We start from the raw sequence: 16,052 nt of genomic DNA on the forward strand, positions 1-16,052 counted from the left end.
AATCATGGTGCACGTGCCCCTTCAACTCAGTATTTTTGTATCCTTTCGGTAAATACCTAATAGTGCAACTGCTAGGTTGTAGGGTAGTTCTATGTGTAACTTTCTAAGGAACCGCCATACTGTCTTCCAGAGTAGCTGTACCAGTTTGCATTCCCACTAACAGTGTATGAGTGTTCCCCTTTCTCTACATCTTGCCAGCAACTGATCAGAATTGATGTGGAGCTTTGGCAAAAGGCCCAGAACCACCTCACAAAAGGACTGAAGGATTCAAGGATGTTTAGCAAGGGGAGGAGAAGGCTTAGTTGGGTCCCTGTAGTTCTCTTTTCATATTTGGAGAGCTTCACTGGCTCAAACAATAGAATTAAGATTTGACAGTATGAAGAGTCAAATTTGGTATTAATATGAGGTACGTTTTCTTTTTTTTCTTCACAAATATCATAGTTTAAATATAAAAGTACTTGCCAGACAAAATGGTGAAGCTATTATCATTGTAGTTATTCCAGTAAAAAAAACCAAAACAGTGTCTCTAGATGGAAACTAAACTTACAAATGGTTTCTGGAACATCCTCTACTTCGGCAACTTTTCACACTGTATCTCCAGTGTATTAATGTTAACTCACATTTTCCTCATTATGAAACCAAAGGTTTTCCATCTGTGCTTCTGTCTTAAAATGTGGAGTGTGTTCTAGTCAAGGGAACTTTATCTCCTCAGTTGTTAACAATCTCACCTGAAATTTGAAAGGTTGAGATTTGAATTAGTTTTTAGGAGCTGTTTTGTGGGAAGGGGATGAACACTCACTTACTAGAAAATAAAACCTTTGTGTGTCCCTGATCATTTTGGAGAGAGGTATGTAGCCAATTTATTTAGTGAATGAATACATAAGTGATAAATAAGAGAGAAAAAAATTTGTTTCTCTTTCCCTGGAATGTCTGTTAAGTATTTTGTATAGACAGGGTCTGCTAGTCTGAAATATTTGAGGAATACGAAATTTGCTTTCGTAGCTTGTCTGGGTTAAAAGAAAGGATCAACAGTATCCTCATCTGCACCGGACACATCCACGGGAAAGAAGCAAACATCTGTTATTTTCAATCACTTACCTTTGGATTGTTATTGTCACCACAGACTCCTGACTGAGATCTTCATGTTTCTCTGTCTCCTTGTAAAGTTCACTTGAGGGTAGTTTGATTTTCCTAGGCTACTCCACATACTTATCCTTTGGGGGAAATGCCTTTATACAGGTTTAGAAACAGATCTTCACTTCTTGCTCTCATGTAGCGAGATGATGTGAATTAAGATAGCAGGCCGGTGTTAGAAACAGGGAGCGGTGGGGAGAATGGCAAATTGAAGAGTTTGTCTCCATGTAAACGAGACAACTGACACTGTGTACTTCTTTGGGGATGTTGAAGAAGTTACTGTGTGCTTTCTTTGCTTTACTTCTTATTTTGGGTGGGTGGGGGAGGGAACTTGAAAAATTTTTGCGTGTAGCTGCTACACAAGGATACGTTAGTTTCAGGTGTACCACGTGACTGGACCTGTCTGTTACGCGCGCTCAGCACAAGGGAGCTACCATCTGTCCTCACACAACATTATTACAGTATCACTGGCTCTATTCCCTATGCTGTGCCTTGTATTCTCGGGACTTCTGTTCCAGCTGAAAGTGTGCACCTTCCACCCCCTTTCACCCACATTGCCCATCCCTTCACCCCACAGCCTCCACCAGCCATCAGGTTGTTCTGTATTTATAGGTCTGATTCTGCTTTTTGTCTGTTTATTCATTTATTTTAGATTGGTGGGTGGAACGTTTTTGTATCTGTTAAAAGCTTGATCAGTGTATTGGAAAATTTATCAGTAGCTGTCATTTAAAGGTGGTTAGGTGCAGATTACCGTTGACTCCATGTTAAAGGCTTTTACGACAAGGTGAAGTAAAACAAACCAACACAAAACACTAAAAAGTGGTGATTTCTGTCTTCTTTTCCAGGTTGTCTCCCCTCCAGAAGGCAGAAATAGTCGACGTGGTTAAGAAGCACGTAGGGGACATCACTCTTGCCGTCGGGGATGGTGCCAATGACGTTGGGATGATCCAGATGGCCCACGTGGGTGTGGGAATCAGTGGGAACGAGGGCATGCAGGCCACCAACAACTCAGATTTTGCCATCGCACAGGTCAGTGGTGTGGGCACGTCGAGTGCATGAGGTCTACCCCACTCTTTAAGCTGCTCTTCGTATGCAACTACCAGAACATTTGGGGTTAAGTTTTGTCCTTATACAGTTTGCAGCAAAAAGGCTTTTCTGGAGCAGTTATGGATTTGGTCCAACTGATACCACTGAGCGTCTGTAGCTCTGCTGATATAATCTATAAATCCCCATTCTCTTCAATCTGTAATGTGTGCTTTACTTTGTGGCATCTCTTGATGAATATTTCTTGAAGACTTATAATCTCCCAATTTCTGCTTTTTAAAAGTAGGCACCGCCCCTTGGCAGATATGGAAAAAAATAGACTGTATATTTTAGTGTAGCTTCACAGCAAAATTGAGCAGAAGATATAGAGTTCCCATATATCCCCTGCTCCTACCCCCACCAGCCTTCCCCCCGCCATCAACGTCCTCTGCCAGAATGGGACATTTGTTATAACTGACGAACCTACATTGACCCGTCATCGTGCAAAGTCCACAGCTTACATTAGGGTTCACTCTTGGTGTCGTACATTCTGTAGGTTTGGAGAAAGGTATAATGACAAGTATCTATCATCACAGTACCATACAGAGTAATTTCACTTCCTTAAGAGTCCTCCGCACTCTGCCTATTCATCGTTCCCTCTACACTAACTCACTTTGGCAACCCCTGATCTATTTACTATCTCCATAGTTTTGCCTTTTCCAGAATGTCATATTCATACAGCATGTAGCCTTCTCCAGCTGGCTTCTTTCACTTAGTAATATCCATTTAAGTACCCTTCATGTCTTTTATGACTTGATAGCTCATTTCTATTTAGTGATGAATAATATTCTACTTTCTGGATGTACAATACTTTGTTTATCCACTCACCTACTGAAAAACATCTTGGTTATTTCCAGCTTTGGGCAGTTATTAATAAAGCTGCTACAAATATCCATGTGCAGGTTTCTGTATGTGGCCATAAATTTTCAACTCCTTTGGATTTATACCAAGGAGTGCCACTGCTAGATCATATAGTAAAAGTATGAAAGTATGTTTAGTTTTGTAAGAAACTGCCAAACTGCCTTCCACAGTAGCGGTACCATTTACTGGAATGCATTTAAGAAGAGTGTGTGGCCTGTGATGTACAGCCCCTGCATATTTGTAATATCCAAGCTGTTTAATAAGAACACTTCCTGCTTCTACATATTAATATTTTGACTTTTGAAGAATATTTTAATCAATGTAAGATCAGCTTTTAATGGATACAATATTTTCACCACAGTTGAGCAACTAACAATAAGACTTTTCATTCACTCTTGGTGAATTCGGGAGCCACATGTAATTCTTGAACAGCTCCCTAGGAATAACCCCATACTTTGAGTAGAACATCCCTGCTGGGGCTATTCTTGTGGTGGCCGTCTTTGAGAGGCTAGATGATTTAGTACCCTGTCCACAGGTAAGCAGGTGCCTGAAACTTGGGTGGTAACAAAATGGATTCCTAGGATTCTACAGCATAGATGAGGAGTGTATTACCCCAGTGTTTGAATCAGATCCATTCTGATTAAGTGTTCCAGTTTTACAACAGGGAAAACTAAGGCTCCTATGTGCTAGAGTATCTGGGTTACGAGAGTCAGTAAACTATGATCAAAGCACCTGTGTCTGTAAACAGGGAAATGACCACACCAAGCTCTCCTGATCCTGTCCTAAACTGTTCTAAATGCCGTCGGGATACATGCTTCCGATGATCTCAGCAGTTATATGTGACATAAGCCTTGAACTGTTAAACACTGTGCACACACCAGGCTGGCCAGTATCAGGTATCCTGGGGATCCAGGGACATATTTCTCCTTTTTTGGCTTGTTCTTTTTAGATTCCACATTGTAAGTGAAATCTTACGGTATTTATCTTTTTCTGTTGGACTTATTTCACTTCACACAACACCCGCCAAGTCCATTCATATTGTCACAAATGGCAAGAGTTTATTCTTTCTTATGTCTGATATTCCCATTACACACACACACACACACACACACACACACAAACACACCCCACATCTTCCTTATCCGTTCATCTATTGATGGACACTGAAGTTGGTTCCCTATCTTGGCTATTGTCAGTAACGCTTCAGTAAACATAGAGGTGTGTATATCTTCAAATTAGTGGTTTTCTTTTCTTTGGGTAAATACACAGTAGTGAAATTACTGGATTATATGGTATTTCTATTTTTAATATTTTGAGGAGCCTCCATACCGTCTTCCACAGTGACTGCACCAGTTTGCATTCCCACCAGCAGTGCTAGAGGGTTGGTTCCCCATTCTCCACATTCTCACCAACACTCGGGATTTCTTGTCTTTTTGATTCTAGCCATTCTGACAGGTGTAAGGTGATATCTCATTGCGGTTCAGATTTCCACTACTCTGATGATTAGTGATGTTGAGAATCTTTTCATGTTTGCCTGCCATCATATATCTTCTTCGCAAAAGTGGCTGTTGTCCTCTCATTTTTTAAAAAAGTACTTAAATTCCAGTTAGTTAACATACAGTGTAATATTAGTTTCAGGGGTAAATATAGTGATCCAACACTTCCATTCAGTACCCAGTGTGCATCATAACAAGTGCCCTCCTGAATCCCATCACCTATTTAACCCATCCCCCACCCACTTTTGCCCATTTTTAATTGGATGTTTTGCAGCTTTTTGGTGTTGAGTAACTTCATTATATATTTTGAATATTAACTTCTTTTCAAAGACACCATTTTCAAATGTCTTCTCCCACTCAGTAGGCCTTTTCATTTTGTTGATGGTTTCCTTTGCTGTGTAAAAGATTTTTGTTTTGATACAGTCCCAGTGGTTTATTTTTGCTTTTGTTTTCCTTGCCTGGGGAGATATGTCTAGAAAAGTGTTGCTAAGGTCAATGTCCAGGAGATTACTGCCTTTCTTTTCTTTTTTTCCTTTTTTCAAGTTTTTAAATTTAAATTCCAGTTAGTTAACACACAGTGTAATATTAGTCAAGGTGTAGAATTTAGTGATTCATCAAATACAACACGCAGTGCTCATCACTAGTGCCCTGAGTTTCAGGCCTCACATTTAGGTCATTTTATTTTGAGTTGATTTTTCCACATCATGTAAGAAAGTGGTCCAGTTTCATTCTTTTGCATGTAGCTGTCCAGTTTTTCCAACACATTTTTTTGAAGAGACTTTTTTTTCCCCACTGCATATTCTTGCCTCCTTTGCTGTAGATTAATTCACCATGTAAGCATGGGGGTATTTCTCAGCTCTCTATTCTGCTCCACTGACCTGTGTCTATTTTTGTGCCAGTACCATACTGTTTCCATTACCACAGCTTTGGAATATATCTTGAAAGATATATTGGTCTCCTTTCTCAAGATTGCTTCAACTACTTGGGATCTTCTGTGGTTCCATACTAACTTTAGGATTATTCTATTTCTGTAAAAAATATTTAGTATTTTGACAGGGATTGTGTTGAATCTGTAGATTACTTTTGGTACTATGGACATTTTAACAATATTAATTTTTCTAAATTAATGGAATATTAGCATGGAATAGCTTTCCATTTCTTTGTGTCTTTTTTAGTTTACTTTATCAGTGTTCTATAGTTTTCAGAGCACAGGACTTCTGCCTGTTTGGTTAAGTTTATTCCTATGTATTTTATAATTTTTTAATTTAATTCTCAATTTTTCTTAATTTCTCTTTTTGCCACTTTGCTAATAGTACATAGAAACACAACAGATTTCTGTATATTAATTTGGTATCCTGCAACTTGCTAAATTAATTTATCAGTTTGAATAGTTTTTTGGTGGAGTCTTTAGAATTTTCTATGTAGAGTATCATGCTATCTGCAAATACTATCAGTTTTACTTCTTCCTTATCAATTTGGATGCCTTTTATTTCTATTTCTTGTCTGACTGCTATGGCTAGGACTCCCAGTACTATGTTGAAGAAAAGTGGTGACAGTGGACATTGTTGTCTTGTTCCTGATCTTAGAAGGAAAAACTCTCAGTTTTACAGCATTCTGTATGATGATAGTTGTGGGTTTGTCATTCATGGCCTGTACATACATGGCCTGTACATACACGGCCTGTATTATGTTGGCATGTGTTCGCTCTAAACTTACTTTGTTGAGTGTTCTTATCATGAATGGATGCTGTATTATATTTAATGCTTTCTCTTCATCTATTAAGATGATCATATGATTTTTTCCCTTCATTTAATTAATGTGGTGTGTGATGATTTGTGAATACTAAACTATTTTTGCATCCTTGGAATAAATTCCACTTGATTATGGTGAATGATCCTACTATATTTAATGTATTGTTGAATGCAGTTTGCTCAAATTTTGTTGAGGATTTCTGTTATCTTTGTTCATTAGAGACATTGACCTACAGTTTTTTTTTTTTTGTTTTGTTTTGTTTTGGTTTGTAGTGTCTTTGTCTGGTTTTCGTATCGGGGTAGTGCTGCCCTCAGAGAATGTATTTGGAAGCTTTCCTTCCTTTCAGTTTTTTGGAATAGTTTGAAGAGAATGGGTAGAGTTCACCTCTGAAGCCATCTGCTCTGGGACTTTTGTTAGGAGTTTTTGATTGCCAATTCAATTTTGTTACACAATCTTCCAAAAGAAGAAAGAATATTTTTAGGAATTTATTTCTCCTAGGTTGTCCAACTCCTTGGCTTATAATTTTTTAAAATAGTCTCTTATAATCCTTTCTATTTCTGTGATATGTTATTTCTCTTCTTTAATTTCTGATTCTGTTCATTTGAGCCCTCTCTCTTTTTTCCTTGATGGAAAAAAGACTGGCCAAAGGTTGATCAGTTTGTTTATCTTTTTAAAGAACAAGGTTATGATTTCATTGATCTTTTCTATGTTTTTTCTTGTTTTTCATTTATTTCTGCTCTGGTATTTATTATTTCCTTCTGCTATGTTTGGATTTTGTTCGTTTTTCCTTTTAGTTGTAAGGTTAGGTTTTGTTTCTTGAGGTAGGCCTATATTGCTACACATTTTCCTCTTATAACTGCTTTTACTGAGTTTCAAGGATTTGAGGCCATTGTGTTTTCATTTTCATTCCTCTCCATGTATTTTTATTTTCCTGTTTGATTTCTTCATTGGTCTACTGGCTGTTTGGTACCATGTTGTTTAGGCTCCATGTGTTTGTGCTTTTTCTAGTTTTTTTGTTTTTTGTTTTTCCCTTGTAATTCATGTCTAGCTTCTTCATATCAGTTGTAGTCAGAAAAATGCTTGGTATGATTTTAATCTTCTTAAATTTATTTAGACTTGGTTTGTGGCCTAACACATGATGTGTCCTGGAGAATGTTCCATGTGCACTTAAAATGAATGTGTATTGTTACTGTGTTGTTTTTGGATGGTATTTTCTGTATATATTTAAGTCCATCTGGCATTCTAATGTGTTGATTTTCTGCCTGGGTGATCTATTCACTGATGTGAGTGGGGAATTAGAGTCCCCTACTATTATTTTATTGCTGTGAAGGTTTCCCTTTGTGTCTATTAATATTTGCTTTATTTAGGTGCTCTTATGTTGGGTGCATAGATCATTACAACAATTATATCCTCTAGTTGTATTGATCCCTTTATTATTATATAGTGCCCACTCTGTCTCTTGCTCCAGTATTTGATTTCAAGTCTATTTTGTCTGATAGAAGTATTGTATCCCCTCCCCCCGACTTTTTATTTTTTTGACTTCCATTTGCATGGCATATTTTTTTTCCATCTATTCACTTTCAGCCTGTATGTGTCTTTAGGTCTGAAGTGAGTCTCTTGTAGGCGGCATATAGATAGGTCTTATTTATTTTATCCATTTTGTCACCTTATGTCTTTTTCCAAGTGTTTCGACTGTTTACATTTAATGTAATTATTGGTAGGGGTGCCTGGGTGGCTCAGTCAGTTGAGTACCTGACGTCATCTCACGGTTTGTGGGTTTGAGCCCCACGTTGGGCTTTGCGCCTATAGTGCCAAGCCTGCTTTGGATTGTCTGTCTCCTTCTCTCTCTGCCCCTCCCCTGCTCACATGCACGCTCTCTCTCTCTCAAAAATATATACTAATAAGTCACTAATGCAGGAGACTGAACTGATTCATGCTCAGGCCCCCATTAACAGGCTATTTCACAGCAATGATAATACTTTCAGCCACATTTTGTTTTCCTCCATCTTGCTTTGACCCAAGAGCAGCTTTGACTGTAGAGAAGATGTTATGCCGTGGTGTGTGCCATTTTATACTTTTCCAAGAATGAATGTTAGCCCAAGAACTGTAAATGGACATTTTCCTATTTCTGCCCCATCTGTCTCCAGTCTTTTGTATGTATTCTACAACTGTGGGTCTAACAAATACTTTGCTGTTTCATTTGAACTTGCCCTGACTGTTGTTTCCTTCTTTTAGTTTAGCTACTTGGAGAAGCTTCTGTTGGTTCATGGAGCTTGGAATTATTTTCGAGTGACAAAATGCATATTATATTGTTTCTACAAAAACGTCGTGTTATATGTTATTGAGGTAAGAAAAGATATGCTTTCTTTCATGAAAAAGTTAGGTCTTTCTTTGACATCATGTATGGTAGTTTAGCGGTTTGTTTTTTTCCCCATATTTGTATCATTTAAATTACCATTACACAATTCTGCTTTAGGTTTTTGCTCAAAGTTATTTGGTAAATTTGAGTCTTCTAACCACCATCCTGACTTAAGCATTTGTATAAGCCTTAAATTTGGCTATGGAAAAATATTGTTTAGTATTTTACTTTGAAATAATTATGGATTCACAGGAAGTTCCAAAAATATTTTTTAGAGGGTCCCATGAAACAGTCACCCAATTTTCCCCAAAGATAACACCTTGAATAACTCTAGGACATAACTGACTGAGTTTCATACTTCACAAGCTTTACCCACACTTGTGTGATTCTATGTACTTTTATCCATGTGTATATTGATAGAACCATCACAGAAATCGAGACAGACCACCTCGGCCCCAATGACACAGACCTGTTCCATCACAAGGATCCCACTCATGCTACCCCTTTATATCCACATCCAGCCGTAGCTTCTGACAGTGACTAGTCTGTTCCCTATCCCTATCCTTCTTGTTCTTTCAAGAATGTTCTGAAAGTAGGGGTGCCCGGGTGGCTCAGTTGGTTAAGCATCAGACAAGATCTTGATTTCGGCTCAGGTCATGATCTCACAGTTCGCAAGATTAAGCCCAATGTTGGACCCTGCACTGACAGTGCAGAGCCTGCTTGAATTTCTTTCTCCCCCTCCACATGCTTTCTCTCTCAAAATAAATAAATAAGCTTAAAAAGAAAGAATGTTATAAAAGTAGAATTGTGTAGTATATAACCTTTTGAGATTGGATTTTTTTTTTTAGTCAGTATAATTCCCTTCAGATTGATCCACGTTGTTCCCTGTATCAATCATTTGTTCCAGACCATAATATTTATCACCCACTTATTGAAGAGCATTTGTATAAAGATTTTGGGCAAACATAAGTTTTCACTTATTTAGGACAAATGTCCAAGAGTACAATTGCTGGATCATATGGTAGGTGTATATTTAGTTTTTTGTTTTTTTTTAAAGAAACTCCCAACTGTTTTCCAGAGTGACTTTACCATCTTCAATTCCTAGCAGCAAAGTATCTGTTATTTTGTTTCTCTGGATCTTTCCCAGCATTTGATATTATCACTATTCAGTATTTTAGCCATTCTGATAGATGGTTAGTGGTATCTCATTGTGGTTTCATTTAATTAAATTAATTAATTATTTTTATTTTATGTTAGAGAAAGAGTGTAAGTAGGGGAGAGGGGCAGAGGGAGAGAGAGAAAGAATCTTAAGCAGGTTCAACTCTGGGACTTGATCCCATGACTCTGGGATCATGACCTGAGCTGATATCAAGAGTTGGACACTCAACCAACTGAGCCACCCACGCAGCCCCCTCATTGTGGTTTTAAATTGCATTTCTGCAGTGGCTAATGATGTTAAACATCTTCTCATATACTTATTTGCTATCTATACATCTTCTGAAATGTGTCTTCCCATCTTTTGTCTAAATTGTCTAAAAACTAAATTGATTTTTTACTGTTAATTTTTGAGAGTTCTTCACATATTTTAGACATTAGTCCTTTGGCAGATATGTAGTTTGCAAATATTTTCTTCTAGTCTGTATCATGTTGTTTTGTCATCTTAATAGAGTCTTTCAGAGTATAAGAGTTTTTAATTTTGAAGTGGTCCAATTTACAATTTTTCCTTTTATGGATCATGCTTTGGTTCTGTGTCAAAAAACTCTTTGCCTAGATCTAGATTCCAAAGACATTCCTCTGTGTAGTTTTCTAAAAGTCTTGTGTTTTACACTTAATGTCATGATCCATTTTCAGTGAATTTTTGTGCAGAGTGGAGGGTTTAGATTTTCTATTTGTTTTGCCCATGAAATTCAATTACTTCAGTGCTATTTGATGAATATCCTTCCATTATCCTTCCATTAAATTGGTTTTCTACCTTTGTAAAAAATCAATTGGGCAAGTAATAAAGAAATAGGAAATATCAACAGAGTATAACTAGTAAGGAGATCAGATCAGTAATCAAATACTTCCCTGGCAAATTATACCAATCGTTCAAAGAAGAATTAAAATCTACCTCAAACTCTTCCAAAAAATTATAGAGAAACAAACACAAACTCATTTTATGAGTCTGGCATTACTATAAAACCAAAGCTACATTACAAGACACTAGAAAACACTACAAGAAAGCTACTAACCTATATCCCTGATTAATACAGGTGCAAAAATCCTTGGCAAAATACTAGCAAACTTGAATTCAGCAGCACATTAAAAAAGGAATAGAAACCATATCCTGGAATGCAAAGATGGTTCAATATATGAAAATCAGTCAACAAAGGAAAAAAAAAAGCACATCATCTCGATGCAGAAAATGCATTTGATGAAATTCAACACTCTTACATGATAAAAGCATTCAACAGGCTAGAAAGAAAAAAAATTCCTCAACATAATAAAGGATTTTCATATATGAAAATCCCATAGCTGGTATCATGCTCAGTGGCGAAAGACTAAAAGTCTTTCCTCTAAGATCAGGAACAAGGCAAGGATGCCTGCTCTCACCACTTCTATTCAACACAGTACTGGAAGTCCCAGTAAGAGCACTGGGGCAAAAGAAAAAAAAAAAAAGAAGAAGAAAGGAAGGAAGAAAGAAAAACATCCAAATCAGAAAGGAATAGGTAAAAGTATCTCTGTTTACAGAGGACAAGATCTTATATGTGGAAAATCCTAAAGATGTCAGAAAATAATGATCAGAGCTAATAAATTCAATAATGCAACAGGATACAAACCAACATACAAAAATGTTGTATTTATATACACTAATAACAAACTATCAAAAAGGGAAATTAAGAAAACCAAGGCGGAAAAACACTTGTACACCAAAAACTACAAAATATTGCTGAAATAATTTGAAGATACAAATAAATGGAAAGACATCCCATGGTTATAGATTGTAAAAGTTTATATTGTTAAGATGACAGTATTACCCCAAATGATCTGCAGATTTGTATGCAATCCCTACAAAAATCCCATGTTTTGGAGAAATAGAAAAATGCATCCTAAAATTCATACAGAGTCTTAAAGCATCTTGAATAGCCAAAACAATCTTGAAAAATAACTGAGAAGTCTCATACTCCCTAATTTCAGAACATATACAAAGTTACAGTATTTAAAATGTGTTTTACTGGCATAAAAACAGGTATATAGACCAATGGAATAAAATAAAGAACCCAGAAATAAATCCTAGTGTATATGGCCAAATGATCTTCGAAAACACCAAGATTACATAATGGCGAAAGGATAGTCCCTTTAGCAAATGCTGGTGGGAAAGCTGGATATCCATATGCAAATTAAATAAATAATCAAACACACCATTTACAAAAGTTAACAAAATTGATTAAGGACCTAAAAATAATACCTAAAACTATAAAGCTCTTATAAGAAAATAAAATGGAAAATCTTCATGACACTGCGTTTGACAATAATTTTCTTGGACATGATATGAAAGCACATGCAACAGAAGCAAATACAGACAAGTGGTTCTACATCAAATGTTAAAACCTCTGTGTTGATTGTGACAGTCAACACAGTAAAAATACCTACAGGATATGAGAAAAATACTCGCAAATTACATATCTCATAAGCTAATGTCTAGAATAGTGAGCTCCTACAACTCAACCACAAAAAATCAATCTGATATAAAGTTGGGTAAAGAACTTGAACAGACATTTCTACAGAGATAGTATATAAATGGCCAACAAGCATGTGAGAAAATGTTCAACACCACTAATCATTGGAGAAATGTAAATCCAAACCATAATCAAGTATTACATCAATTAGGATGGCTACTATTAAAAAATAAAACAAAACCCCCAGAGAATAACAAATGTCGGTGAGGATGTGGAGAAAGTGAACCCTTGTGAACTGCAGGTATGAATAGAAATTGGTGCAACCACTATGGAAAATAGTATGATGATTCCTCAAAACATTAAAAATAGAATTACATGATTCAGCCATTCCACGTCTGAGTATGTATCTAAAATACTGAAAGCAAGAATCTTTTTTTTTTTAATTTTTTTAACATTTATTTATTATTGAGAGAGAGAGAGAAGAGAGCAGGGGAGGGGCAGAGAGAGGAGGAGCCACAGAATCCAAAGCAGGCTCCAGGCTCTGAGCCGTCAGCACAGAACCCGATGCGGGGCTTGAACTCACAAACCGCGAGATCATGACCTGAGTCGAAGTCGACTGAGCCAACCAGGTGCCCCTGAAAGCAAGAATCTTGAAGAGATATTTACACACCATGTTTAATGCACCATTATTTACAATACCCAAGCAGAAGCAACCCAAACGTCCAGTGACAGATGAAGAGATAACCAAAATGATATATAAATACAATGGAATATTATTCAGCCTTAAAAGGAAAGTAAATTCTGACACATACTATAATATAGATGAACCTTGAGGACATTGGCTAACTATGAGTCACACACAAAAAGCCAAACAGTGTATGATTCCACTTACATGGGGTATCTAAAATAGTCAAATTCAGAGAGACAAAGGAGAGTGTTGGTGACCAGTGGCTGAGGGTTGAGGGATATGGGGAATTGTTCAGGGGTACAGAGTTTCAGTTTTGCAAGATGAAAAAGTTCTGGAAATTGGTTGCACAACGATGTGAATATACTTAACGTTACTGCACTGTACACTTAAAATTGGTCATAGTTCTTACCACAATTAAAATAAGTTGGACATACTCATGTAGATACATACTATGTGTTTCTGGGTTCTCTAACTCCTTGATTTCTGTGTCTGTTCCTCTGCCAACATCACACCGTCTTGAATTCTGTAGCACTACCATGAGCCTTAACATCAGGTAGAGTGAGTCTTCTCACCATATATTTTTAAAACTGTCTTAGTTATTACCAGTCCTTTGCCTTAAATTTTTCTACTTGAGTATAAATAATATACATTGTTATATTAGTTTGAGATGTACAACATAGTGGCTCAACCATTCCGTCCGTCACTCAGTGCTCATCACGAGAAGTATAGTCTGAATCGCCTTCACCTATTTCACCCATCCTCTCATTCACCTTCCCTCTGGCAAGTCCCAGTCTGTTTTCTATATTTGAGGGTCTGGGTTTTTTTGTTGGTTGGTTGGTTGGTTGCTTTTGTTTCTTAAATTCCACACAGGGGTGAAATCATATAGTATTTGTCTTCCTCTGACTTATTTCACTTAGCATTATACAATCCAGGTCCATCCATGTTATTGCAAATGGTGGGATCTCACACTATTTCATGGTTAATATTCCATTGTATATATACCACCTCTCCTTTATCCATTCATCTACTGGTGAATAGTTGGGCTGTTTCCACATTTTTGCCATCGTAAATAATGCTGCAGTAAACACAGAGGGGCAGAGATCTTTTCACTGAAACAATGCATTATTGGACAATCAGATCTAAGCATTTCATTGAAATTGTTATTGTTCTTTCTCTATCAAAAAATAAAGAATGAAATAAAAATTCTAAAATAAATGCACTGCCTTTCTGTTAAGCTCAAACACTCAAGCTTGATTTTATTTACATTCTGGCAAAATTCCATTTGATGACATGGGAAAAAAAGAATGATAAAGCATAGTATTTTAAGTACTTCAGTGAATGGAAACATTTAGGTCAGTATTGATACAAAACTTCATGAACTTTCTTCTCTTTCAGCTTTGGTTCGCCTTTGTTAATGGATTTTCTGGGCAGATTATATTTGAACGCTGGTGCATCGGCTTGTACAATGTGGTAAGCATTCCCTGTCTCTATCTGATAGCATGCGAAACTTCAGTGACATTCCTTTACTGTTTACGTCTGGGAAGTGTATCTAAGTCAATCATCTGTATACATAGCGGGCAGCACAAATACATCTTTAGAGCCTTTGTTGCTGCGACACATCCCGCAGAAGCCCAAGCTCTCCACACATGGTTTCAATCATAGCAGATCATTCTATAGCAACTGCATTAAATTTGTACCAATGTATTTTGATAATACATCCAAAATCTCCTTACTGAATGCTTGCACAATGTTTTCAGGCTTTTAAGCCAAGTAATTATTACTGAACTCTACCTCAACCAATTCCATTTAATACATATAATTAATATTTATCTATCTTTGTATATGTGGGTGTGTGTTCATAGTGTAACTCCATGGCCTTTTAAACCTGGAAGAAAATTTGTCCTTTTGTAAATATATCATCCTGTGTTTGTATGAAATGATGAATTTGATATCGAGTCCTGTGTTAAGAATAAATGTAATAAATAAATGGAATTTTCTACAACTAAGCAATCCCATACCATTACTTAACTCATTTTAAATTCAAACACTGGGAATAAACAATATGGTTAAGTTCATCTTAAAATTTTTGGTTTATTTTTCTTGTATTATTAATTCTACTTTAAAGATTAGCAGTTAGGGAAACCTAGCGTAAAAAATAGGCTCCCGGTGAGCATATCATGACTTTTCTTTTGTACTGCACTGTCATAGTCATGTTACCGTCTGGATGCTGTGTGCCTTAATCCCTAAAATTCTGTCTTCTAGGAGCTTAAACTCTGAAACAGCACAGACACAAGTCCCCGGCCAGAAGTCATTAAGTGTCCGATAATACAAAGATGTCTAGTGCTAGGAACAGTTACAAGTCAACTCCAGGTGCTTCTGGCTAGTGCACTACACCCATGAACCTGAGGTCATACACACAGTTGCTCTACCAGGCTCTTGGTCACAGACGACAACACTCGATGTGTTGTTTCTTTGTTTATTGTTTTTGAAGTGTCGTTACATACTGCGGTAGGGAGTGGCACAGTCTCTCCTCTCTGTCAGAAAATTCACCAGTGTCTGGTGGGCTCAGTCGGTCAAGTGTCTGACTCCTGATTTTGTCTCAGGTCATAATCTCACAGTCATGAGATTAAGCCCCACATTGGGCTCTGTGCGGACAGCAAGGAGCCTGCTTGGGATTCTCGCTCTCCCTCTCTCAAAACAAACAAACAAACAAAAAAAACCAAACATTTTTGAAAATTAAAAAAAAGAAGAACATTCATATGAATGCATGGCCACAGATATTAGTCAATAGAGTCTTATTTTTTTCTTTAATGAACAAAAGCACAGAAACTTTTTTTTTTTTATAAACAGTAAAATGAGGGCTACGGTGGGAAACTTAAAATTATAGACATTTTAGGACAATATATGATGACTTACTAATAGCCATTGACTTACTAAATCTTATCTCATTATAAATATATTTTGCAGATGGGGAAAAAAGAGGAGGCCTAGACATTTTTCATAGTTACTGGCAATAAGAG

At 36.8% G+C, this 16,052-nt stretch overlaps 1 protein-coding gene across 6 annotated transcripts in view; it reads left to right on the top strand.

Annotated features, from left to right (window-relative positions):
* The window catches only part of LOC132680603 (phospholipid-transporting ATPase IB-like), a 222,975-nt gene that overhangs the window by 121,932 nt on the left and 84,991 nt on the right, over positions 1–16,052 (top strand). For 5 of the 6 annotated variants that reach the window (XM_078445640.2, XM_078445698.2, XM_078445736.2 and 2 more), the window contains 3 exons: positions 1,980–2,163; positions 8,562–8,672; positions 14,428–14,502. In XM_078445640.2, the coding sequence (XP_078301766.2) occupies positions 1,980–2,163; positions 8,562–8,672; positions 14,428–14,502 (370 nt within the window). The remainder of the gene's footprint in view (positions 1–1,979; positions 2,164–8,561; positions 8,673–14,427; positions 14,503–16,052) is intronic. The other variant, XM_078445719.2, reaches the window with a different exon arrangement.

The sequence above is a fragment of the Panthera onca genome, chromosome A1 (assembly GCF_046562875.1).
Source record: "Panthera onca isolate mPanOnc1 chromosome A1, mPanOnc1 haplotype 2, whole genome shotgun sequence".
Taxonomy (NCBI): Eukaryota; Metazoa; Chordata; class Mammalia; order Carnivora; family Felidae; genus Panthera; species Panthera onca.